Source organism: Pseudonaja textilis, chromosome 1, assembly GCF_049901715.1.
Source record: "Pseudonaja textilis isolate UNSWEBS1 chromosome 1, rPseTex1.2, whole genome shotgun sequence".
NCBI lineage: Eukaryota > Metazoa > Chordata > Lepidosauria > Squamata > Elapidae > Pseudonaja > Pseudonaja textilis.
Window position 1 is genome coordinate 241,102,772 of NC_141990.1, and position 18,684 is coordinate 241,121,455.

Here is an 18,684-nt window from a genome sequence, read left to right on the forward strand (position 1 = left end):
CAAAAAACAAAATACAGCAGAAAATAATTTAAAGTTTCCCGTCTCTGCTCTCAGTTCTAACTGTTACATGTAACTTGATTTAGAGAAAGTTGCTTATTTCTGCAGTAAGAAAAGCTTCCATTGTACTATATTATCAGCCTCTCTTTCTGATAATAGATTTTTAATAAACTTGCTTTTTAGTAGAAAATTAGCAATAGCATTTAGACTTATATATCACTTCATAGTGCTTTATAGTCATCTCTAAGCTTTTACAGCAGGGGTGTCAAACTCGATTTCATTGAGGGCTGCATCCGGGTTGTGTTTGACCTCAAGGGACCGGCTTGAGCATGACCAGGGTGGGCGTGGCCAGCTTGATGTCACTCATGTCAAGGGCACCTATGGCAGCCCGAGCGCTCTGCCAGTGAAAATGAGCTCTAATTTCAGCTGCGACGGCCTCCTGCAAATCTCTCCAAGTGAAAATGGAGTCCAGAAGGGCCATATGTGACCCTCCTGAGCTCCATTTACATTGGCTGTGGCATCGCAAGCCGCTCCTTCGCTATTTCCAGGGCAGCCCTGTGGACCAGGTCTAAGCATCCCATGGGCCATATCCGGCCCCTAGGCCTTGAGTTTGACACCCCTGGTTTAGAGTGTCAGCATATTGCCCCAATAATCTAGGTCCTCATTTTACCAACCTCCGAAGGATGGAAGGCTGAGTCAATCTTGAGCTGGTCAGGACTGAACTGCTGGCAATTGGCAGAGTTAGCCTGCAATACTGCATTCTAACCACTGCTCCAGCAGAATTCTTGTATTCAAATGTAATGCACCAAACTAAACAATTACTAATTGAGAATCTGCTCTGAAGTTTGCTAAGTGCTGAAGAATCATCATGTTTGTTAAAAATTCATATTTGATATTGCAGCAAAACGGGATTTATTACTCTTGCACAAATACCATGGATTAATGTTTCCAAATTGGGGCTATGGCAAGAAATATCCTGCCTTCATAACATACTTGTCATTCAGTTGCTTCCTCTCCTGCCCCAGCTGTTTGCAAAAGAAAAAGCTTATATTCAAATTAACAGACTTGTAAATATCATCTTAATGGCTTGAAAGAGAGAAAGCATTCTTGTACAAAAATAACATAGTACTGCAATGTGTTACCTAATCAGCAAGTTTAAGAAACAAAATATTTTATTTTAGTAAAATTGCAAAGAAATAGCATACTTTAGTAATTGTGTCTTGGCTCAAACAATTCTTCATTCCTACCTTTTATCAGTTGCCTTCCTTCATCTGTCTTAAAAGTTTACCATTCAGAAAAACAAAACAAGGCTACAAAATAGGATCCCAACCCACTCTGTTTAGATGTGTTGGATCACACTTTGACACAAATTAAAAATTGTGGGAGTTGTAATCTCAACACATCTTGGAGGAGACAAGGTCAGGTAAAGCTGCTAAAGGCATAACAGCTTTAATTTTCAATGCTTCTTCCTACCAGTTATCTATGTAAAAATATCATGCCAAGTTTTTTTTTAAAGAGAAAAGGAATTATAAATTTCTATATGCCTCCCAATATTCTACCCCACTTTATCTCTATTTTATGAAGTAATAAACCCTTTTAGTTTATATGCTGAATGAACAGATAATAAAGAAAGGGAGGGTTATCCTTTGTTTGAATATATTTTAACAATGCCTGGTTCTGCTTACCCTTTATTTCCACAGACCTTATCTTGAAAACCCATTCACTTTCAGTTCAGGTGAAGGACATATGCAAGGCAGAAATGATCGTGAAACTGTACTAAAATATTTTTATAACACATACAAATGCAGGCCATATGTTAAATAGATGTAGTAGTACAGTAACTACATCCAATTCCTACCCCTGGTCTTTAATATCTCTGCTTCTGAACTGTTTTGATGCTCAGATATTATAAAAATAGAGCTAATCTAGAACTGATTATATTCATGTTGCCTATAGATTCTCCCCGTAAATCTGAGTGATGTATCTCCCAAATTTGCAGTAAGCAGATTGCAAAAACAAAGCAAGTGATTAAACTGCTTTGTAAGACAATGGATTACTGCTGCAATTGTTTGCCTATACTGTGGAGTTCTTAACTTTTAAAGAGAGGCTAAATCTGTTACCTTGTGGTTTACAGCTTCAATAAATCACTTGGCCAAATGACTGTTTTTGTTAAGAGGAGCTAAATTGGCCTTGGCTTCATTTCAGGTTACTTAAGTTCACAGGGAAAAAAAAGGCACTAACTTCTCTTGATCAGGGATGAGGAATTTTGTTTACAGCTAATGAACTGTGTTTAATACGGAAAACTGTCTTGGCTTATGAATAAAGCAGCAGAAAGAACCATATGCACTCATTGCAGCAACGAAGGAAGAAAATGACATGGTAGACACTGAGACATTAGTCATTACATGAGGGACATGAAGAAATCATTTCTTTCCCAAGGCTTTCTCTTTAGAGCTTGGAAGTAACTAAGATAATCATGGTATGTAAATTTAAATTATTTTCCCTAGATAGTGGTATTTAATTTGAATCAGAGGATATGCCACTTTCCTTTACCAATAGGCCAACATAACTGCAAGGATTAGCCACACCAGTTACCAAACTATGTTTGTATGTTTGTGGTATAAAACAACATATCATCCATACTTCTTAATTGAAAGCTGATAGTTTAAATGGAGAATATGGGTATTTTACAAAATGTTCCATGTTGATATTTTATTGCACATTTTGCAGTGACTTGTAAATGGAGAGTATAAAATTCACAATAAAATCAAACAAAAAAGTCATTTTTTTCTGTACTATGAAACAAAAGTAAAGAATGGCTTGGATTGTGGATTAAAATATTAATACAAGACCCAAACTACTATTTGGGTCTCGTATTAAGAATGCAGATAGAGAACTGCAGTTCTACTCCACATTAAAGATCTCTTTCATTAAAGAAAGTTAGTATGCCAAAAAAAGGAATAGCATGTTAAAATCCAATATATTATTGCAATTGAGATAAATTACAACACATTAAGAACAAAGATTGAAGTAAGGTACATTAGATCTTTGCAGTTCTATTTTTCTATCAAGACTTATATAGAACCTGTGTTTCAAAAGTTATATAGAAACTGTGCTACTTATATCCAGTAGTATTAAATATTTTTGTTATATAGTGACTGAAGAAAGAGCTGGTTGCAAATATTCTGTATCTCTTTTTCAGTAGTTAAACACTGTCACCTAGCAAAAAAAAATATTAAGTATCCATCAGAGAAGCATTTGCTTATTCAGGAAAATAACCCATCAGATGAAAACTTTGGAAAAAGATCATAGCTCTAGAAAGGGTAGGAAAGGAAAATGCACCAATTCATATATACCTATGGCTAGGAATAGATCCTGCATGAAAATTTGGACAGTGCTACCTGTCAAGTGTAAGCAATATTAGACTAAATGAATTGAGGGAATATTAGGCTGAATAAACTAATGAAAATTAGACTAAAGGATACTTCCATATCTACATTTCCCATGTCTAGAGCACTTTCTAGAAGTAAAACTGTATTAAAATACTTTCTCCAGAATATTCAGTCCAGAATCATCCTGTACTTTTGTAATTCCAATACTTTTTGCCCATCTTGGATGATATTACATTATATCCACAGAAATGGCTTTAAAGTATACTAAATTTTGCTTTTTCCTTCTTAGTAAATCCATTGAATACATTTAATAGGCAAAACATAGTCTGATTACTGGATAAAATTAACTCACAAGTCTTTAAACATTTTAATTGGTATATTCTTAACCATCCAGGAAAAATTATTTAAACTACAAGATTTACTTTATCCCTCTTGCAAGTAATTGTCTGTGGTCTCTAATGCATAGTTTAAATAACTGTCTGAAAGCACTCTTGAATGCCCTGGGTGTTTCAGTCCGCAGTATTTAATTCCTGAGTTTAGAATTTAGTCTTTATTGAAGTACTGTAAAATCCCGTCATGAACGAATATTAGAAACTTGTCTGGGAAGTTTCACACATAGGCAATCTTTGCTGCTACAGAAATTGATGGTCAGTAGGTAATACATATATCTTCCTTAGTCTCTAGTATAATTTATTAGTTTCTCTTTAACGCCACTGTTCTCTAGGCTACAGCATTGCTAAACTGATCAAAGATCAAGAAGAAGAATTTCATAGCTAGGATCGTGTTGGAAGCTGAGAACTTTGCCTTTATTCAGGCAAATATTCCCCAGCAAGATTCTACAGAGATATCTCTATATCATTTTTTTTTCTGCCTGTTAAATTATACCTACTTTCATAGACACAAACCTCTACTGTGCATTCACCTGTAATGAAGAGCAAACTTACTTTTTCTGTAAATTGTTTAGCTAAACTGTAGCATTATAATATTTCTCCAAAGCCTAAGGTTGATGAACATTTTTCAGTATATATTATAAAGAGGGAGAAGCAACAGTGGGTCCTTCTGTCCAAACACAGGGTGTTGCATAATATCCTTACCTCCACATTCAGATATACTGCGAGCACCAATTGCTTTTGAGTCCCCAGAACGTTGAAGATTTGGACAAGGTTCACAGACAATTTGACCTTCATTGTCTTGATAAGTTCCATTAGGACATAAAATACATTTTTCTTGTTCCCCATCAAAATATGTTCCAACACTGCAGCTAGCTAACAATAGAAGGCAGAACAGTCAGTCACAGAAATTTTTTTCTCTTCAGTAAGAAGAATGAATATTACATAGCGTGAAGGTTTAACCTATGTTTGAATGTACTATTTTCAATTAAAAGTATGTTATTTCACTGAATTGCTAACCATCATTATTATTCCTGAATAGTTATCCTATAATTTAAATCTCATAATTGATAAATTTTCAGAATTTCACTCATAATGTGTAAATGGCTAATCTTTCTTCACTTAGAGCAGATATAGATGGCATTTCTTTGTTTTGAATGTTCACTATAGGAAATATTTTTTGGAACAGGAAAATTGACTCTTGTCCCATTATAGTTTTCCTTTAAATTCCTGAAGATGAAAATCCTTCTACTTTTCCTACACGATTTTTCTATAGAATTCTACTTTTCCTAAAGGATTAAAAAAAATGTTCAAGCCATGGCAGATGGGCTTTTTCAGCTTTGTTCTAGATCCACATTTTAAAAAAAGATCTATAAAAACTGAGACATGAGCTGTAGTAGAAAATCTGTAACATACTTTCAAGACACCTGTTTTCTAGCTGAAACGTATCTTATTTGATCGGTAACCTCTCAAATTAAAGATCCCTGGAAGCCAACTGAACAGGATCTCTAACATAGGAGTCAGCAATTTCCTTTCATAGGACTACAGCTGTTATTTCAGGGAAATATTTTAATTAAATTCCCTACTAAAGAAATTGGGTCAGACTACTAAATAAGCCAATCTGTTTTCTTTCTGACACCAAAGTTGAGAATGGTGCCAGACAAAGAAAAAGGGGATGTTCAAATGAGAACATCTGTTTGCTTTAGCCTTATTCTTTGAGCTATCTCTTATAGGTTGCTTCTGAAAGAATATGGCCCTTGAAGGCAAGAGAATTTCAGACTAACCACATCACTGAACTACAAGATTAAGCATTCTAAAAAAAATAGCCACATCAGCTGAGCAATATTCTTCCCAGTATTGATTTCAATAAATAATTATGCATGTGCAAAGTCTACAACCCCATAAAACTGAAAATAGGATCCATTATTGGATTTTTCCTAGCCTTACACATACTTACAATGCATAAAATTGGCTGTAATTCTCATCTTAATATCAATGGGGCTTAGGTGTTATTGGACAAATTTTTTAAACTAGTGAATCCATAGCTTTTGTCTGGGCTTATAGCTACTTAACAGTTTCAACAGAGGCAAAAAAGTACAGTAATTTAAAGTATCATCTTCATATGTATGACTAAACTGGAGACAATTTTATTAAATAACCAGGAAGAGATAGACCCTTTAAAATTATGACTCTTACTTAAAATAGCAATCTCTTCCACTGCTCAAAATGAAAGCTATACATCAAATAGTTGCTTTAAGCATTCTATTGAGGTACTCCTGATATTTTTCTCCAGGGTCATAAAGCAGAAATATGTTGATATAAACAAATATATTGAAAGACAACTTCTAACAGCCTCAGGCATCAGGGACAGCATCTGAAGAAGGACCAATGGTTAGATTTTGCTTGACTGTTTAAAATGTTCCCTCTGTGAAGTAATCAAGTATCTAAAATCAACAGCTGTATACTAACTTTTAAAGACACTGATCCTTCAGTATGAACAAAATAGCAAAATCACACCAAAAAAACATAAGGTATTCCACAAAACACAAAAACCGCCTCCTTTGAAAACAAAGACCAATGGTTTAGAAATAATGAAACTCCATTAAGGATTCAACAAACTTTCTGCTTGCTTTTTTCTTTTCTTCAAATGAAGTTAAGAACCATTCACCATCAACAGATTCTGTTCCTGTAGCCACTCTTTTCTGTTGTGTTCATTGACCATTAAAACCCTATTCTTAACTTATACAAGAGTTTCAGGGGTGAAGTGAAAGCTATTCTGATGCAAAAGATAGATGTGGAGAGAGGCACCCTGAGGGCTCCTGGATTAGAAGTTATAAAGACATTTAAAGGTTCTTTCTCCCTATTCAGCTAGTTTTATCTTTGAGATTTTGATGCCATGGACAAACACTATAGTGTCTCATTGACTAAGATGGTGAACCTCATAAAAGAGGTCATGATCCACAACTAACCACCCCTTGAAGACCCATGCCCTTATTTCCTAAGGGAAAAAAAGACAAAATTGTATCTCTGAGCTGCCTCCTATATTGTTTCAGAATCTTTGTTGTTACTGTTGTTTTTGTTTCTTACTGGTTCATAGGCTGTGAGCATGTGGTGAAATCTTATAAGTAAGAATTGGGCTCTTAAACCTATTATTCCTGAAACAGTAAGAACAGTTAGCTATTTATCTCCAGTTTAGAAAATCTATTAGCCTCTTGTATTCTATTCAAGACCCTGTTATTCAAAAGGGAAAAAGTTGCAATATACTGAACATCAGACATACAAACGTAAGTAGGAACAAAAACTATATACTGAGTATAATTGTTTCTGTATTTTTATCTTTTTTAACAATTAAGATAATAGAAAAAGTTTTACAATTAAAAAATAGGAATAAAGAGCAAGGAGTATTAGGTATGTTCATCATCTTGAGTAATTTAAAAAATAAAGGCAAGATAAACAAAATCCCTATAGGCATGCGGTGGCTCAGTGGCTAAGACTCTAAACTTGTCGATCAGAAAGGTCGGCAGTTAGACGATTCGAATCCCTAGCACCGCATAATGGAGTGAGCTCCCATTACTTGTCCCAGCTTCTGCTAACCTAGCAGAGCCAGAAACGACTAGCACGTATGTGCGAGGGGAACCTTTACCTTTACAACCCCCCCCCCCGCAAAAGATTGAAACTCTAGTACAAGTTAATTTGTCCCTGATGAAGAATGACTTCATATTGCTTTCAATAGTTTTTTAAATTTATTTGCTATTATTTATTTGCTGCTTCTTTAAGTGACTTGATATCATAAAGTTATCTCATAGATTAAAAATTAAAATAAAATAATTGACTAAAATTGCAATATCTTAAAAGAGAAAGAGTGATGATACAAATCAAAGGTTGGGTTCTTTCTTCCTTTCTCCAACTCAAGTGGTCTGAAGATATTATATTATGACTTACTTCAAAACCCCATTCCTGCTACGGAATAGTACTTAATTTCACATAAAGAGGTGGATATGAGTGTTTTCCCCATCTCATTTCCTGGGGTTTCCCAAGGGACATATAGATACATTTCAAAGCAAAAGTCAACATTAAGCACAGATTGTTGACCTGAATGGTATGGCATAGTATGATATACTATAAACAAAAAGGGAAAATTTCCAAACAGAAGAGAGGATACAAAAGCTTTAGTTTCCATAGAATTTATTCTTATTATATCCATTAGTTTTCCATATAATCTGAAGGTATAGGTACTAATCCTGCCAATTTGCTATTGAAACATTTGTTTCCATTGTGTTTTTGTAATCATAGTTCTTTAGTTCTTTTTAGAGCTTTTGTTTTAAAATATGTATCAAGGATTGGATTGCTTTCAATGAACTCATCAATACATGTTTCTAAATAAGCATCTTTTGTACCTGCCATATTTTTGTGATAAATGGGATAAATAATAAAGTTCACACCGTGTAAGGTACTGAATATTATGAAACTGACAGAAAAGAACATAAATTACAAAGCTTATGTCCGAGACAATGGAGTAGAGATAACAAAGAGGACTTACACTCAGCCCAAAGAAAATAACCTTGACATAAAATTCGTTTGGCCACAAATAATTTTTTGTGGTGCTTTAAAATGTAGAATTCTGGTATTTGTTGATCTAGTCATTCCTTCAATATCCACACTGATTTTCTGATATCATGAGTGTCAGGCAGATAAAATGATGCAAAGAGAATGAGATGCATATCTGAGAGATTTCATCAATATTGATTTGGGTTAGTTCTACTTACCACATTTGTTATCCATGTACTTTTGACCTAGGCTGCAGGGATCCTGGGTATCTACTGCTCTGGGAGGCTTTCGGGCCACTCCATGATCTATACCAGAGAGGCGAATATGGAACTGCTCTTTGTTGATGACTTTCCGCAAAGTTCTGATAGCTTTACGTAGCCTTTTCTCAGTCCTTTTACGTGCACAGTTCAAATTACATGTATCTAGAAAGGAGCAGGTAGCAGTGATTAGGAACAGAAAGCTTAGATATATAGAACCATATTATTTAAAAGAGGCAGCTGATACTGCAGCTGAGAAGGCAGCTTGCCTAAATTATGGCAATAAATATTGTCCTGAGGTGAAATTTTCAAGGCACACACAAAAGAGACCTTTATAATGTAGAACAATAACATCTTTAGCCACAGTAGCTTTCTGATCATATGGAAAAGAGCTCTTAAGCTTCAAAACAGGAGATACTTTTTTTCTTTTTTGCATAGAAATGGAAATGAAAGAGAGAACTCAAAGATCAAACTGCAACAAAGCTCTGTCACAAACGAAGACTTTCAGTTCTTTTCCAACCAACCTGCCACCTCCTTTTGGTCTGTTTCAAGCTCAAAGTCTGCAGATATAAACATTTCTCTAGCTGCCTTCATACTGCCGAGGTCTCCAACAATTTTCTTGCCAGAACTGCATGTTAGGTTTACATAGTAGAAGTTCTCCATTACTGAATTATGTTTCTCTGTGTGGACAAAATTAAAGGAAGCAGCATCTTGGCCAAATTTGTTACTGGGCATTTGCTAAAGCTTGATAAATGTTGCTGAATAAATGCATGTGGGGTTAAATGATTAATTCCAGATGCTTACAAATGACAAACTACTGCAGCCAGTTTAGATATTTAGCAAGTCACATACCAGCCAACTGTTCTGGAAACATTTATAGTTATATCCCAAATATGAGAAAAACTGTGAATCATTACATTAAACCCCCAAATCCTATCAAGTCATAAATGATCTACAAAAGCAACCATTTTAAACTATGCACTGCCATTCATACCTGATATTACATGGTGAAGAGCATCCTGAAACATCTTACTCTTTTTCAAGTTACATTTTCCTTGATTAAATTTAAAAGTTACAGTTGTCCTGATGATAGAGAGATCTTCAGAAAGAAACAGTAGAATAATTATTTTCATATTAATTAAATTCATTACCAAAACCAAGTAGGTAATATAGATGGTTTCCACATGCCTCATTTCTCTCTACATATATGGATTATGGGTGTACCAGTGTACCCTGTTTTCTCTCTTTTATTATCTTAACATTTTCCTTTGCATTTGATGTTTTAAATTTTTTAGCTACTTAGAATTGCAAGGCAAGTAGGCGGCCATATAAATAGAATAAACAAACAAACTATGCAAAAACTCCTCATCTCGAGAGAGAGCCAATAAATGAAAGCTAACAAACAAGGCAAGCCAAAATATATAGTACAGTGAGGTTATAAGGATATTTGAAGGAACTGAAGATCTTACAACAAACCACATTGTCTAAGACAAAGACAAACAAATAAAATTATTAGTGGATAGTATAACCAGATTATAATAATAACCAATATTGTAGTTTGTTTTGGTTTACCATGTTGTCTGAACATAGACACTGTGGTTCGTTAGCCATTGATGATAGATTATGGCTGGGTTTAGTCAATTTAATAATAAAATGTACAGCAGCAACTTTCATCCACTTTCATGACAAATGATGAGTCTAAGTTATGTGTCATGCTAGCCCTTAGCAAATGTGTCATGCTTAGATAATCATGTTGTACCCTGAAATCAGTTGATTGCTCTGATATCCAAATCTTTTGATGTGAAATAATTAAGATGTGATGAATTTTTAAAATAAAATTAAAACAATACTACAGCTGCAGCATCAGTCAAGTAACTGACTAAAGACCATCAATTTAAAAGCTATATTTTAAAATATATGTGTTTTTAAAAATGCTTACAAAAGGCACACATGCAAGTGGTACCTTTATTTATCCTATTTCCCTCCAAAAAGGCAGCAATGCCTTTTCTATTTTTCTAGTCGCTGCAAGATGCAAAAAGAATATATTAAAACAGACCAAAATTATTTTAAAGAAAATTAAAATCTGCTCAAACACAAGAAAAATAGGCAGTTTAATTTACTAATTGAGCAATATTTCTTTTATTGACAAGCAGGCCTACAAATAAAAACAAACCAGCCATAAATGTGTAATATATTTTTAAAACATGCATATAAAATAATTACCTAAAGTAGGTGATTCATTTGGATTTTGAATTTTTTTCTTAAGTGATAAAGGGTTGCCACATTTTATAGTATAGGAATCTTCCAGGCCTAAGAGACAGATCATAAGGCTATACAATAAAACAGAAATACATGCTAGAGCATGGCTGAAATATACCCCTGAAATCTAATTCTAACATAGCAACAGGAAAATTGTGACTCTTCAACTATTGCTGAACTACATTTCCCAGCTTGGTCTATATTAGCCGGCACCGTGGAGAATTACAATTCCACAACATATAAAGGACCACAACTGCTTTATCCTACACTAATATATAAACAATGCTTCAAGATTACAGATATATATTATTGTCATAATTATCTTCAGTTGTTGGATAAGAGATGGGCAGCAAATTTTATAAGTAATACCTATAATTATTGATTGTAATTATTTACAAAATTGTAGACTCCATTTACTAAAGGATATGATGGAAATTCTATACTATTGCAAGTTATTCAGAATCACTCTGAAATTGAAAACAATGAAAATATCATATTTTTATCATTATTTCAAAACAATTTACACAGAAAAACTGCTGAAACTGGCAAATCTTATGTTCTCCATGTGCAAGTACAACTACATTATGATGTAATGTTTGATTTCCATGATAAAATATAACTGATAGGTAAAAGTGAAGAATATTCTCCTTTGCTCCCAAACTACATTGCTTTCAGACAATACATATTCTAGCCTCTATAACAACTGGTGGGAAACCTACATTCACCTAACACCTTGTATTTGCGTAACTCAGCATGCTAAAATATGATTGGCTAGGACAGTTTATAATTAAGCATGTGGTGACTAAGTTAAGTTCAGTAAAACAAAATTAGCATGATGCAGTGCAATAAACCACAGATTAATAAATAAATTCCACAAATAAAGCCACAATTGTATTTAATGAAGTTTGTGTAGTTGTCCATTCCATTAGATTTAGTCAACTATTACTGCAATAGAGTATTGTTTGTCAGATCAGACTATCAAATTACAGAGACCGTCTCAACACACAAACATACACACAGTTTGTATTAGATAAAATCTGTATTTTTGTATAAATATTTATATGTTATACAAATTTATAGTTTAGGATTGCCAGGCCAACATAATAACAAGGAATATTTTTTTAATCCATGGTGCTTTTTTCTTAGAAAACACAGATCTGACATTGATCATATGCACTACCAATCATGGCACCCTTTTGAAACATGGCATTACTTATTAGAATTCTCATCAAAATAGACTGTTCTATTGAAATTATGGAATTTCAGTAGAACAGTCAGAAGACACAATGAAAACCCCTTAATCTCACAATAGAGGGATAGACTCAACCATAATTTCAGTTGGAAATATATGAGCATCCTAGATTAAGCTAAATCCAAAAACTTTACGGAATTTCATTGATATTCAGACAAATCAGTTATTAATAAATACATATAGATAAATCACATTTACACACTATCCAGAAGAGGCAATGAAAAAGCTAAGAAGGAAAGAAAGAGACCAGAAAAAAAACCATCCTTGCCATTAGCCAATATCCGGATAAGAAGGGATTGCCACCAGACAAACAAACAAGCAGAAAAACAATAACCAAATCAAGAAACTATCAAGGAGAAAACCACTCCCTGCAATGCTGGAAGGGTAAGCTATTATATATAAGCAGGGAGCAATCCCCCTGTTTAATACCAGTGGTGATGTTACTCAGCCAAGAAATGAAACATTTACAGACAAATAATCAAGTTCTTAGACCACAAACAACTCCACAACTATTGAATCTACAGCCTAGCATATAAAGCAATACAGCAGTTTAAGGAGGTTTCTGTAGTCCATTCCAAACTGCCACAAAAATTCAATCTACATTCTTTCAACCTGAAAGAGAGGTTGAAAGCTCAGAGGACAAAGGTCTCCTAAAATATCCAGGTTAGCAAATGAGAGATGAGCTTTTAAATAATGAAAGTTCCTTGGCTCAAATTAAAATACTAGGCATATCATATCAGCCAATCCACACTCTGTATTTCCATCATGTTTCCTACTACTACCTCACCATAAAAGCACAGTTCCAGTTCCTATTTTCTTATCTTTAATTGATAGAAACAAGCGGAAGATGATTCCATCTGCTTTTTTCCATTGTCCCAGATGGATTACCAAGATTCATAGGAAAAAGGCCACACTAATTTGTCTGACATATTTTTCAAAATGTTCATTTTAATAGGCACACTGGAAATCACAGCGCTTTAAAGCTCCACATATCTTTTCTATCCTTGGGAAAATCTTAAAATTGTTTCATAAGAAGTTTATTAGTTGACTAGTTGGCAGAGGATGGTTTTCAAGGAAGATAGTTCATATAAATTTTAAGCTATAACACTTCTGCTGCTAAGTAACTTGTGGACAGTAATGAAATACATTTTTCTTACAGCACTTTTATAGACAATATTTTAAAATTGCTCTGTCTTGCCATCAACTGATTTCTATACCAATGGTGAACAATTTGCTGCTTGTTTCTTTCTATAATACAACACTACCAGATTATAGAAATATGCTTCATTTCATGAGCAACCACCACAGGACTGTTGAAAGAATGCTTCAATGTACATTTGCGGAATCGAAAATGAATGTAATTAAATATATATTCATTATACACAGTCCTCAATTTATGATCACAATTCTAGTGAAAATTTTGTAGGAAGGCATTTAGTGACTGGACCCCATTTTATAGCCATTTCTATGATGATTGTAAGTCAAGACTGTAAGCAAATAATACAGTGGTTAAGCAAATCTAGCTTCCCCATGGCATTTTTTCGAGAAACCTATAAAAACATTGCAAATAGTGATCACATGACTGGAGGGGAGGGGTTAGTGCAATGGTTCATAATGGTTGTAGGTACAAATTGAGATAAAGCCATCATAATTTCTCATTAAGTGAGTGGGATGATGGTTTCCAATGACTATAAATATGAATGTATGTCATAAGTAACTTTTTCAGAGACCATTGTAATTTGACATTGTCATTACATGAACAGTTACAAGTCAAGGACTACCTGTTCAAAGTGAATTCTCCTATAATGTGTGCAAATACATTAAAGTTAGCAAAGTTATTCTTGTTTCCCTAATAATGATTGCAATAGCAACAATAATAACAATATCTCGGTGTTCTGCATGACTTACCAGAAGTAAAATGGACATCTGAGGGGCAGATTAAAAAGCATCTATCATTTCCACTAGTCTTAATGCAGCGCAGAGATATTTTGGGGGAAAGGACATCAGACAAGGGCCTTTCTACAGAGCAAAACACAGACACTCACAGGACAAGAAAGCTAATGGCAGACATGGTTCTAAAATGCAAATACAAAGTTACATATTACATAATCACTATCAATTTGCACATATGCTATTCATAATACTGGGAATGAAGACATACACACAGTATATTATAAAAAGCTGGGCGAGAGGGGGAAGTGGTCATGCAGACAACTGCAAAAGCAAATACAGCCTAGATTAAAAGCACAGGAAAGAAAGCATCAAAGACCCGAAAGTATCTCCTGTTTTTGTTTTATCAGCTAATTAGAAGCAACGTAGTGCTATTGATCTACAATAACTTTTAAGAGACCTGAATGCAATTTGGAAGACCATTCATTGTTTCAGTCTGCATTGTTCCAAGAAATCTGGTTGGCCACAAGTAATAGGATAATAAAAGGAACATGTACCGACACATTGTGTATATTATGGGAAGTGCACAGCCTTCAAGTGGTCCAAAGCTGCAAAAATAGGCTTGAGACGCCAAGTCTTACCCACACAGTCCTTTTTGTTCCAGTGTAATTTATACCCGGCATTACAGTGGCACTGATAACTACCCAGTGTATTTATGCAGATATGCTGGCAGCCTCCATTGTTCATGCTACATTCATTGATATCTACAGAAGAAGAATGAGGGGGGAGAAGTTGGTGCTGTTCTGAATCTAGTTAGCAAAGAACTGCACATGGATAACTACTGCCAGGCACACAATACAAAAAGAGCTAAATGTGTTTTTCTGCAGCATGGATATTTTAATACTGTTGCCAAAAACTTAAAACAAGCACTTGCATGCACAGACCAGCTTTTACAGGAAGCCTCTCACAAAATGTTCAGAACAAATCACTGGTGCCCAGTTGATGATTGTTTGATGTACCATCAAGTTGCTGTTAATTCTTAGCAACCACATAGATCTGTACAGCCAAAATTTAGCAAATTTGCACAAAGGACAACTTACTGATTTTAAGGAATTTTCATTAAAAATGGAAGGTAAGGTAGACTATTTCAATGAAGACAATGAGTCACAATGAAGAACCTCACTTGCCCTGAAATAAAATGTAGGAACTGCATCCTTGTCTTGGTAAAGATGTCAGCTTTGAGTTGCTTCCCATTTGGGTTGCTTACAGTTAAGGAAATAGGGTTAACAATAATTAAAAGACAGACAGAAACTATAATTAGGCCATTGATAAATGAAGTATAATCAATAAAAGTAACAACACGAAAGTATCCCTAACTACAAGAACTACTGTATGGTTTTTTGGGCTTATCTTTTTCTGATTGCTAGTTCTATAGGGACACTGACCACCAGTTGATTATCCTATTTCATTTAAATTTCTGGACTACTCCGATTTCTTTTATTTGCACTGTTAAACAATCAAGATAAATTTATTTCTCTAAGAGTAGCAAAGTTTTGCTACATTAGGTGTAATTTTCACACTAAATGGTTGTAATAGTTCTTGTTAGGATATAATTTTGTAGTGTTCCTTTTACTGATTGTAGGATGATTAAAAGCTGGTATACACTGGGGCAAATGTATGTTTGATGCCATTTCCCTTGTAGGTTCATACTCTTCCTGGATGCCTGTTTCATCTAATTTCTCCACAATTTATTTTATCTTTTATTTTAAAACTATTTTATTTATCTAACCTCTACATATAACAAACACTATTCATTTCTTTAAACCATACTGGCTTAGGCTTTTACCTTGCAGATAATTACTACATGCCAACAGTACTTTGCAAGTATGATTTGCAAAATCCAGCTCTTAGTACCCAAGTGTAGAATTTGTTCCAAAACCCACAGCTGCTTTCCAGTAAGAAAAGTAAGAAAAAAAGTTGTTTTAGGAATAGTACAGTGTGTACAGAGTCAGGCCGAAAAGTAGAAAGGCAAATACTCTCAAAAATCTGCAGCATGGAATTTGAGATGCACATTTCCTTTTTATGTTGCGATCACAGAAATAAAATTCCAAAGAAAATGCCAGCAGTACACTCACCGCCACAATGTGTGAAGCCAAAAAGAATGTATCCTTCATTGCAAATACATTCAAAAGTGCCTGGATGATTGATGCACAAATGGTCACATGTCCTTTCAAAAGAACATTCATCAATGTCTGTAATTTAAAATGGATGCTTTATTACTTCACTTTTTATGGAGGAGACATTAATGAGCTAGGAAAACTGAATTAAAAATGGAGGATAAGTTAGTCTCATAACAACTCACTGGAAACATTTATTTATGTATTTGAATAATCCACCCAACTCCTATAGACTCTGTTAAACTCACAAGTTAAGATCATAATGCAGATCATAAATCATGCAAGTCGAAGTATTGAATTGTTGCTCTCAATGTGAATTCTTATTCTTTCTTAAACTTTGTTTTTGTTAAAGTAAGGTATTATTTAATTTATTGTATTTCATGAAAACATCGAACTATTTTAATCGTATGCTTTGTTATAGAACATACATCCAGTTGTATATTACATACAGATATAGCATTAACAACATTTTGATTTCCCATTGCATATAAGGACAAACATTTAAATGGTGGGATTTGTTCTACCTCTGTCCATTTTCTGGACCCTCTTAAAACCTGTTAGTGTTTACAGCCCTGGGGTTCCCAAGGGAATGGTAATTTGAAGAGTTGGTTCCATAGCTCATAAGAAATGATGCTGTCTTCTAGCCTTCTAATAATAATACTAATCATTGTTTTTTTCAAAAATATTATTATAATTTTATTACATATTGCCCAGAGTTGTGTTTTGTGAGATGGGTAGCCATACAAATGTGATAAAAAGCAAACAAAACTATCTTGGAGGAATAAATGACATCTTTCTACCCAAAACAACCACAGCCTGTTTCCAACCACAATTTGGAAGTAGCTTTCCCAGACTAAACTGGGCAACTAGAACAGGCAGATTTGAACACCTCCTGTTTTTCCTCCTTAAACTTGTTCTGCCACATTAATACCTCCTACAATTCCGCTTCAGCGCTTAAGATCTAAGCTGACTGCCAAAGCAGGACTTGGTCATAGGATACTCCTGTTGCCAGAAGAAAAACTAATTTTCCTAATTCCCTTTCTTTTTGTAACCCATTCTCCCAAATATGTTTCATAGGAATAAAACCAGATTTGATGAAAATGCTGCAATGGGAAAGGCAAATAGTGAAAATAATTTCCCTCCTTTTCTATCAGTAAGAGTACCTATATGTGACATTCTGCTAAAGGGACACTTTGCTATAAAGCATTATTCAGGATCCAAGTCCTAGATCTACCTGCAATCAAAAGAGTTTTGGATTATAGAGAGCCTGCAGCTGAATAGTGATATCAGAGACTGAAATGTGAATTATGGGGAATATATGCATAAGGATTATCTAAGTTTGAAATTATAATATTTAGGCTTGGATTTATATTTTATATTTGTCTTAATTATCACATTGGTCTTAATAAGATAACTTTTGAAAAATAATAATTTTCAAGATAAACTATCAATAGCTGAGAGTATGTTCATTCCATTGCTATCAATAGAATATTTATATTATTACTACCATATCAATATTCAATCTATTATCATTATCAATAGGCTATTTTCACCTAAGCCTGCATATATTCAGCACATTGTCAGCCAGACAGGAAATATTTTTTCCTGTAATCTTAGAAGAATCAAACCAAGAATCCTATTGATAGCAATCAATTATACTTTTGGAAAATCAGTTAATTATGGTTCCAGATGGTTATTCTGAAAGTAAATTATATTTGTCAAACAATGTAATCTCTGCTTATAGTATAGGAATTACCATTTTACTAAATTACTTTGTGCTAATTAATCATTCAGTTAATGTAAACATAATCCATAAATAGTTTAAATTTATCTCCTTGAAATTAATGGAAATTTAGAACACCGACAAGAAGAACTGAAATTCATTTAGTTAAGCATACCCTATGTCAGTTTTTCTCAACCTTGGTATCTTTAAGAAGTGCAGACTTCAACTCCCAGAATTCCCCAGCCAGCAAGCATATGTATTTTTATTGTTTCATCTCACACATACCTTGACACAATTTTTCATCAGTTAATAATTTAAAACCTTTTTTGCAGCTGCAATCAAAACTACCAATTGTGTTTCTACAAAAATGATCGCATCCCCCATTACTGGCCTGGCATTCATCAATGTCTGTGAAAAAGAAAAGGGATCATAAGTGATATAATGAGCTTCATTTCTTTTTCCTGAAAAATTTAAATAACCTGGAAAGCAAATCAGTCAAGAGTCTTTTAGTGTAATAAGCATACAAGACTTAAGTGATCTTTTGCGCACTTTTTTAAAAAAAGAATCCTCTTTGGAACAACTGTCTTGTGTCACCACAAAGTTTAACATGTGATTATAGATAGTCCTTGCTTCCTGAGCACTTTTTCAGTGATTGTTTGAAGTTGCAATAGTACTGAATGACTCGAATTTACAATTGGTCCTCAAAACCTTCTGGCTGTTGCAGTGCCTCCATGGTCACGTGATTGTGATTCAGGAGCCTGTCAACTGGCTTGCATGTATGGTACCTTAACTCCACAGTT

At 34.2% G+C, this 18,684-nt stretch overlaps 1 protein-coding gene across 7 annotated transcripts in view; it reads right to left on the reverse strand.

Moving 5' to 3' along the window:
* SCUBE2 (signal peptide, CUB domain and EGF like domain containing 2) overlaps window positions 1-18,684 on the reverse strand; it is a 51,900-nt gene that overhangs the window by 11,283 nt on the left and 21,933 nt on the right. For 3 of the 7 annotated variants that reach the window (XM_087921078.1, XM_087921077.1, XM_026706746.2), the window contains exons 9-17: window positions 18,170-18,292; window positions 16,120-16,236; window positions 14,626-14,748; window positions 14,003-14,113; window positions 10,807-10,893; window positions 9,578-9,682; window positions 9,108-9,263; window positions 8,545-8,748; window positions 4,484-4,654 (exon numbers count right to left, since the gene is read on the reverse strand). In XM_087921078.1, the coding sequence (XP_087777204.1) occupies window positions 4,484-4,654; window positions 8,545-8,748; window positions 9,108-9,263; window positions 9,578-9,682; window positions 10,807-10,893; window positions 14,003-14,113; window positions 14,626-14,748; window positions 16,120-16,236; window positions 18,170-18,292 (1,197 nt within the window). The remainder of the gene's footprint in view (window positions 1-4,483; window positions 4,655-8,544; window positions 8,749-9,107; window positions 9,264-9,577; window positions 9,683-10,806; window positions 10,894-14,002; window positions 14,114-14,625; window positions 14,749-16,119; window positions 16,237-18,169; window positions 18,293-18,684) is intronic. The other 4 variants (XM_087921080.1, XM_087921079.1, XM_087921081.1 and 1 more) reach the window with 4 other exon arrangements.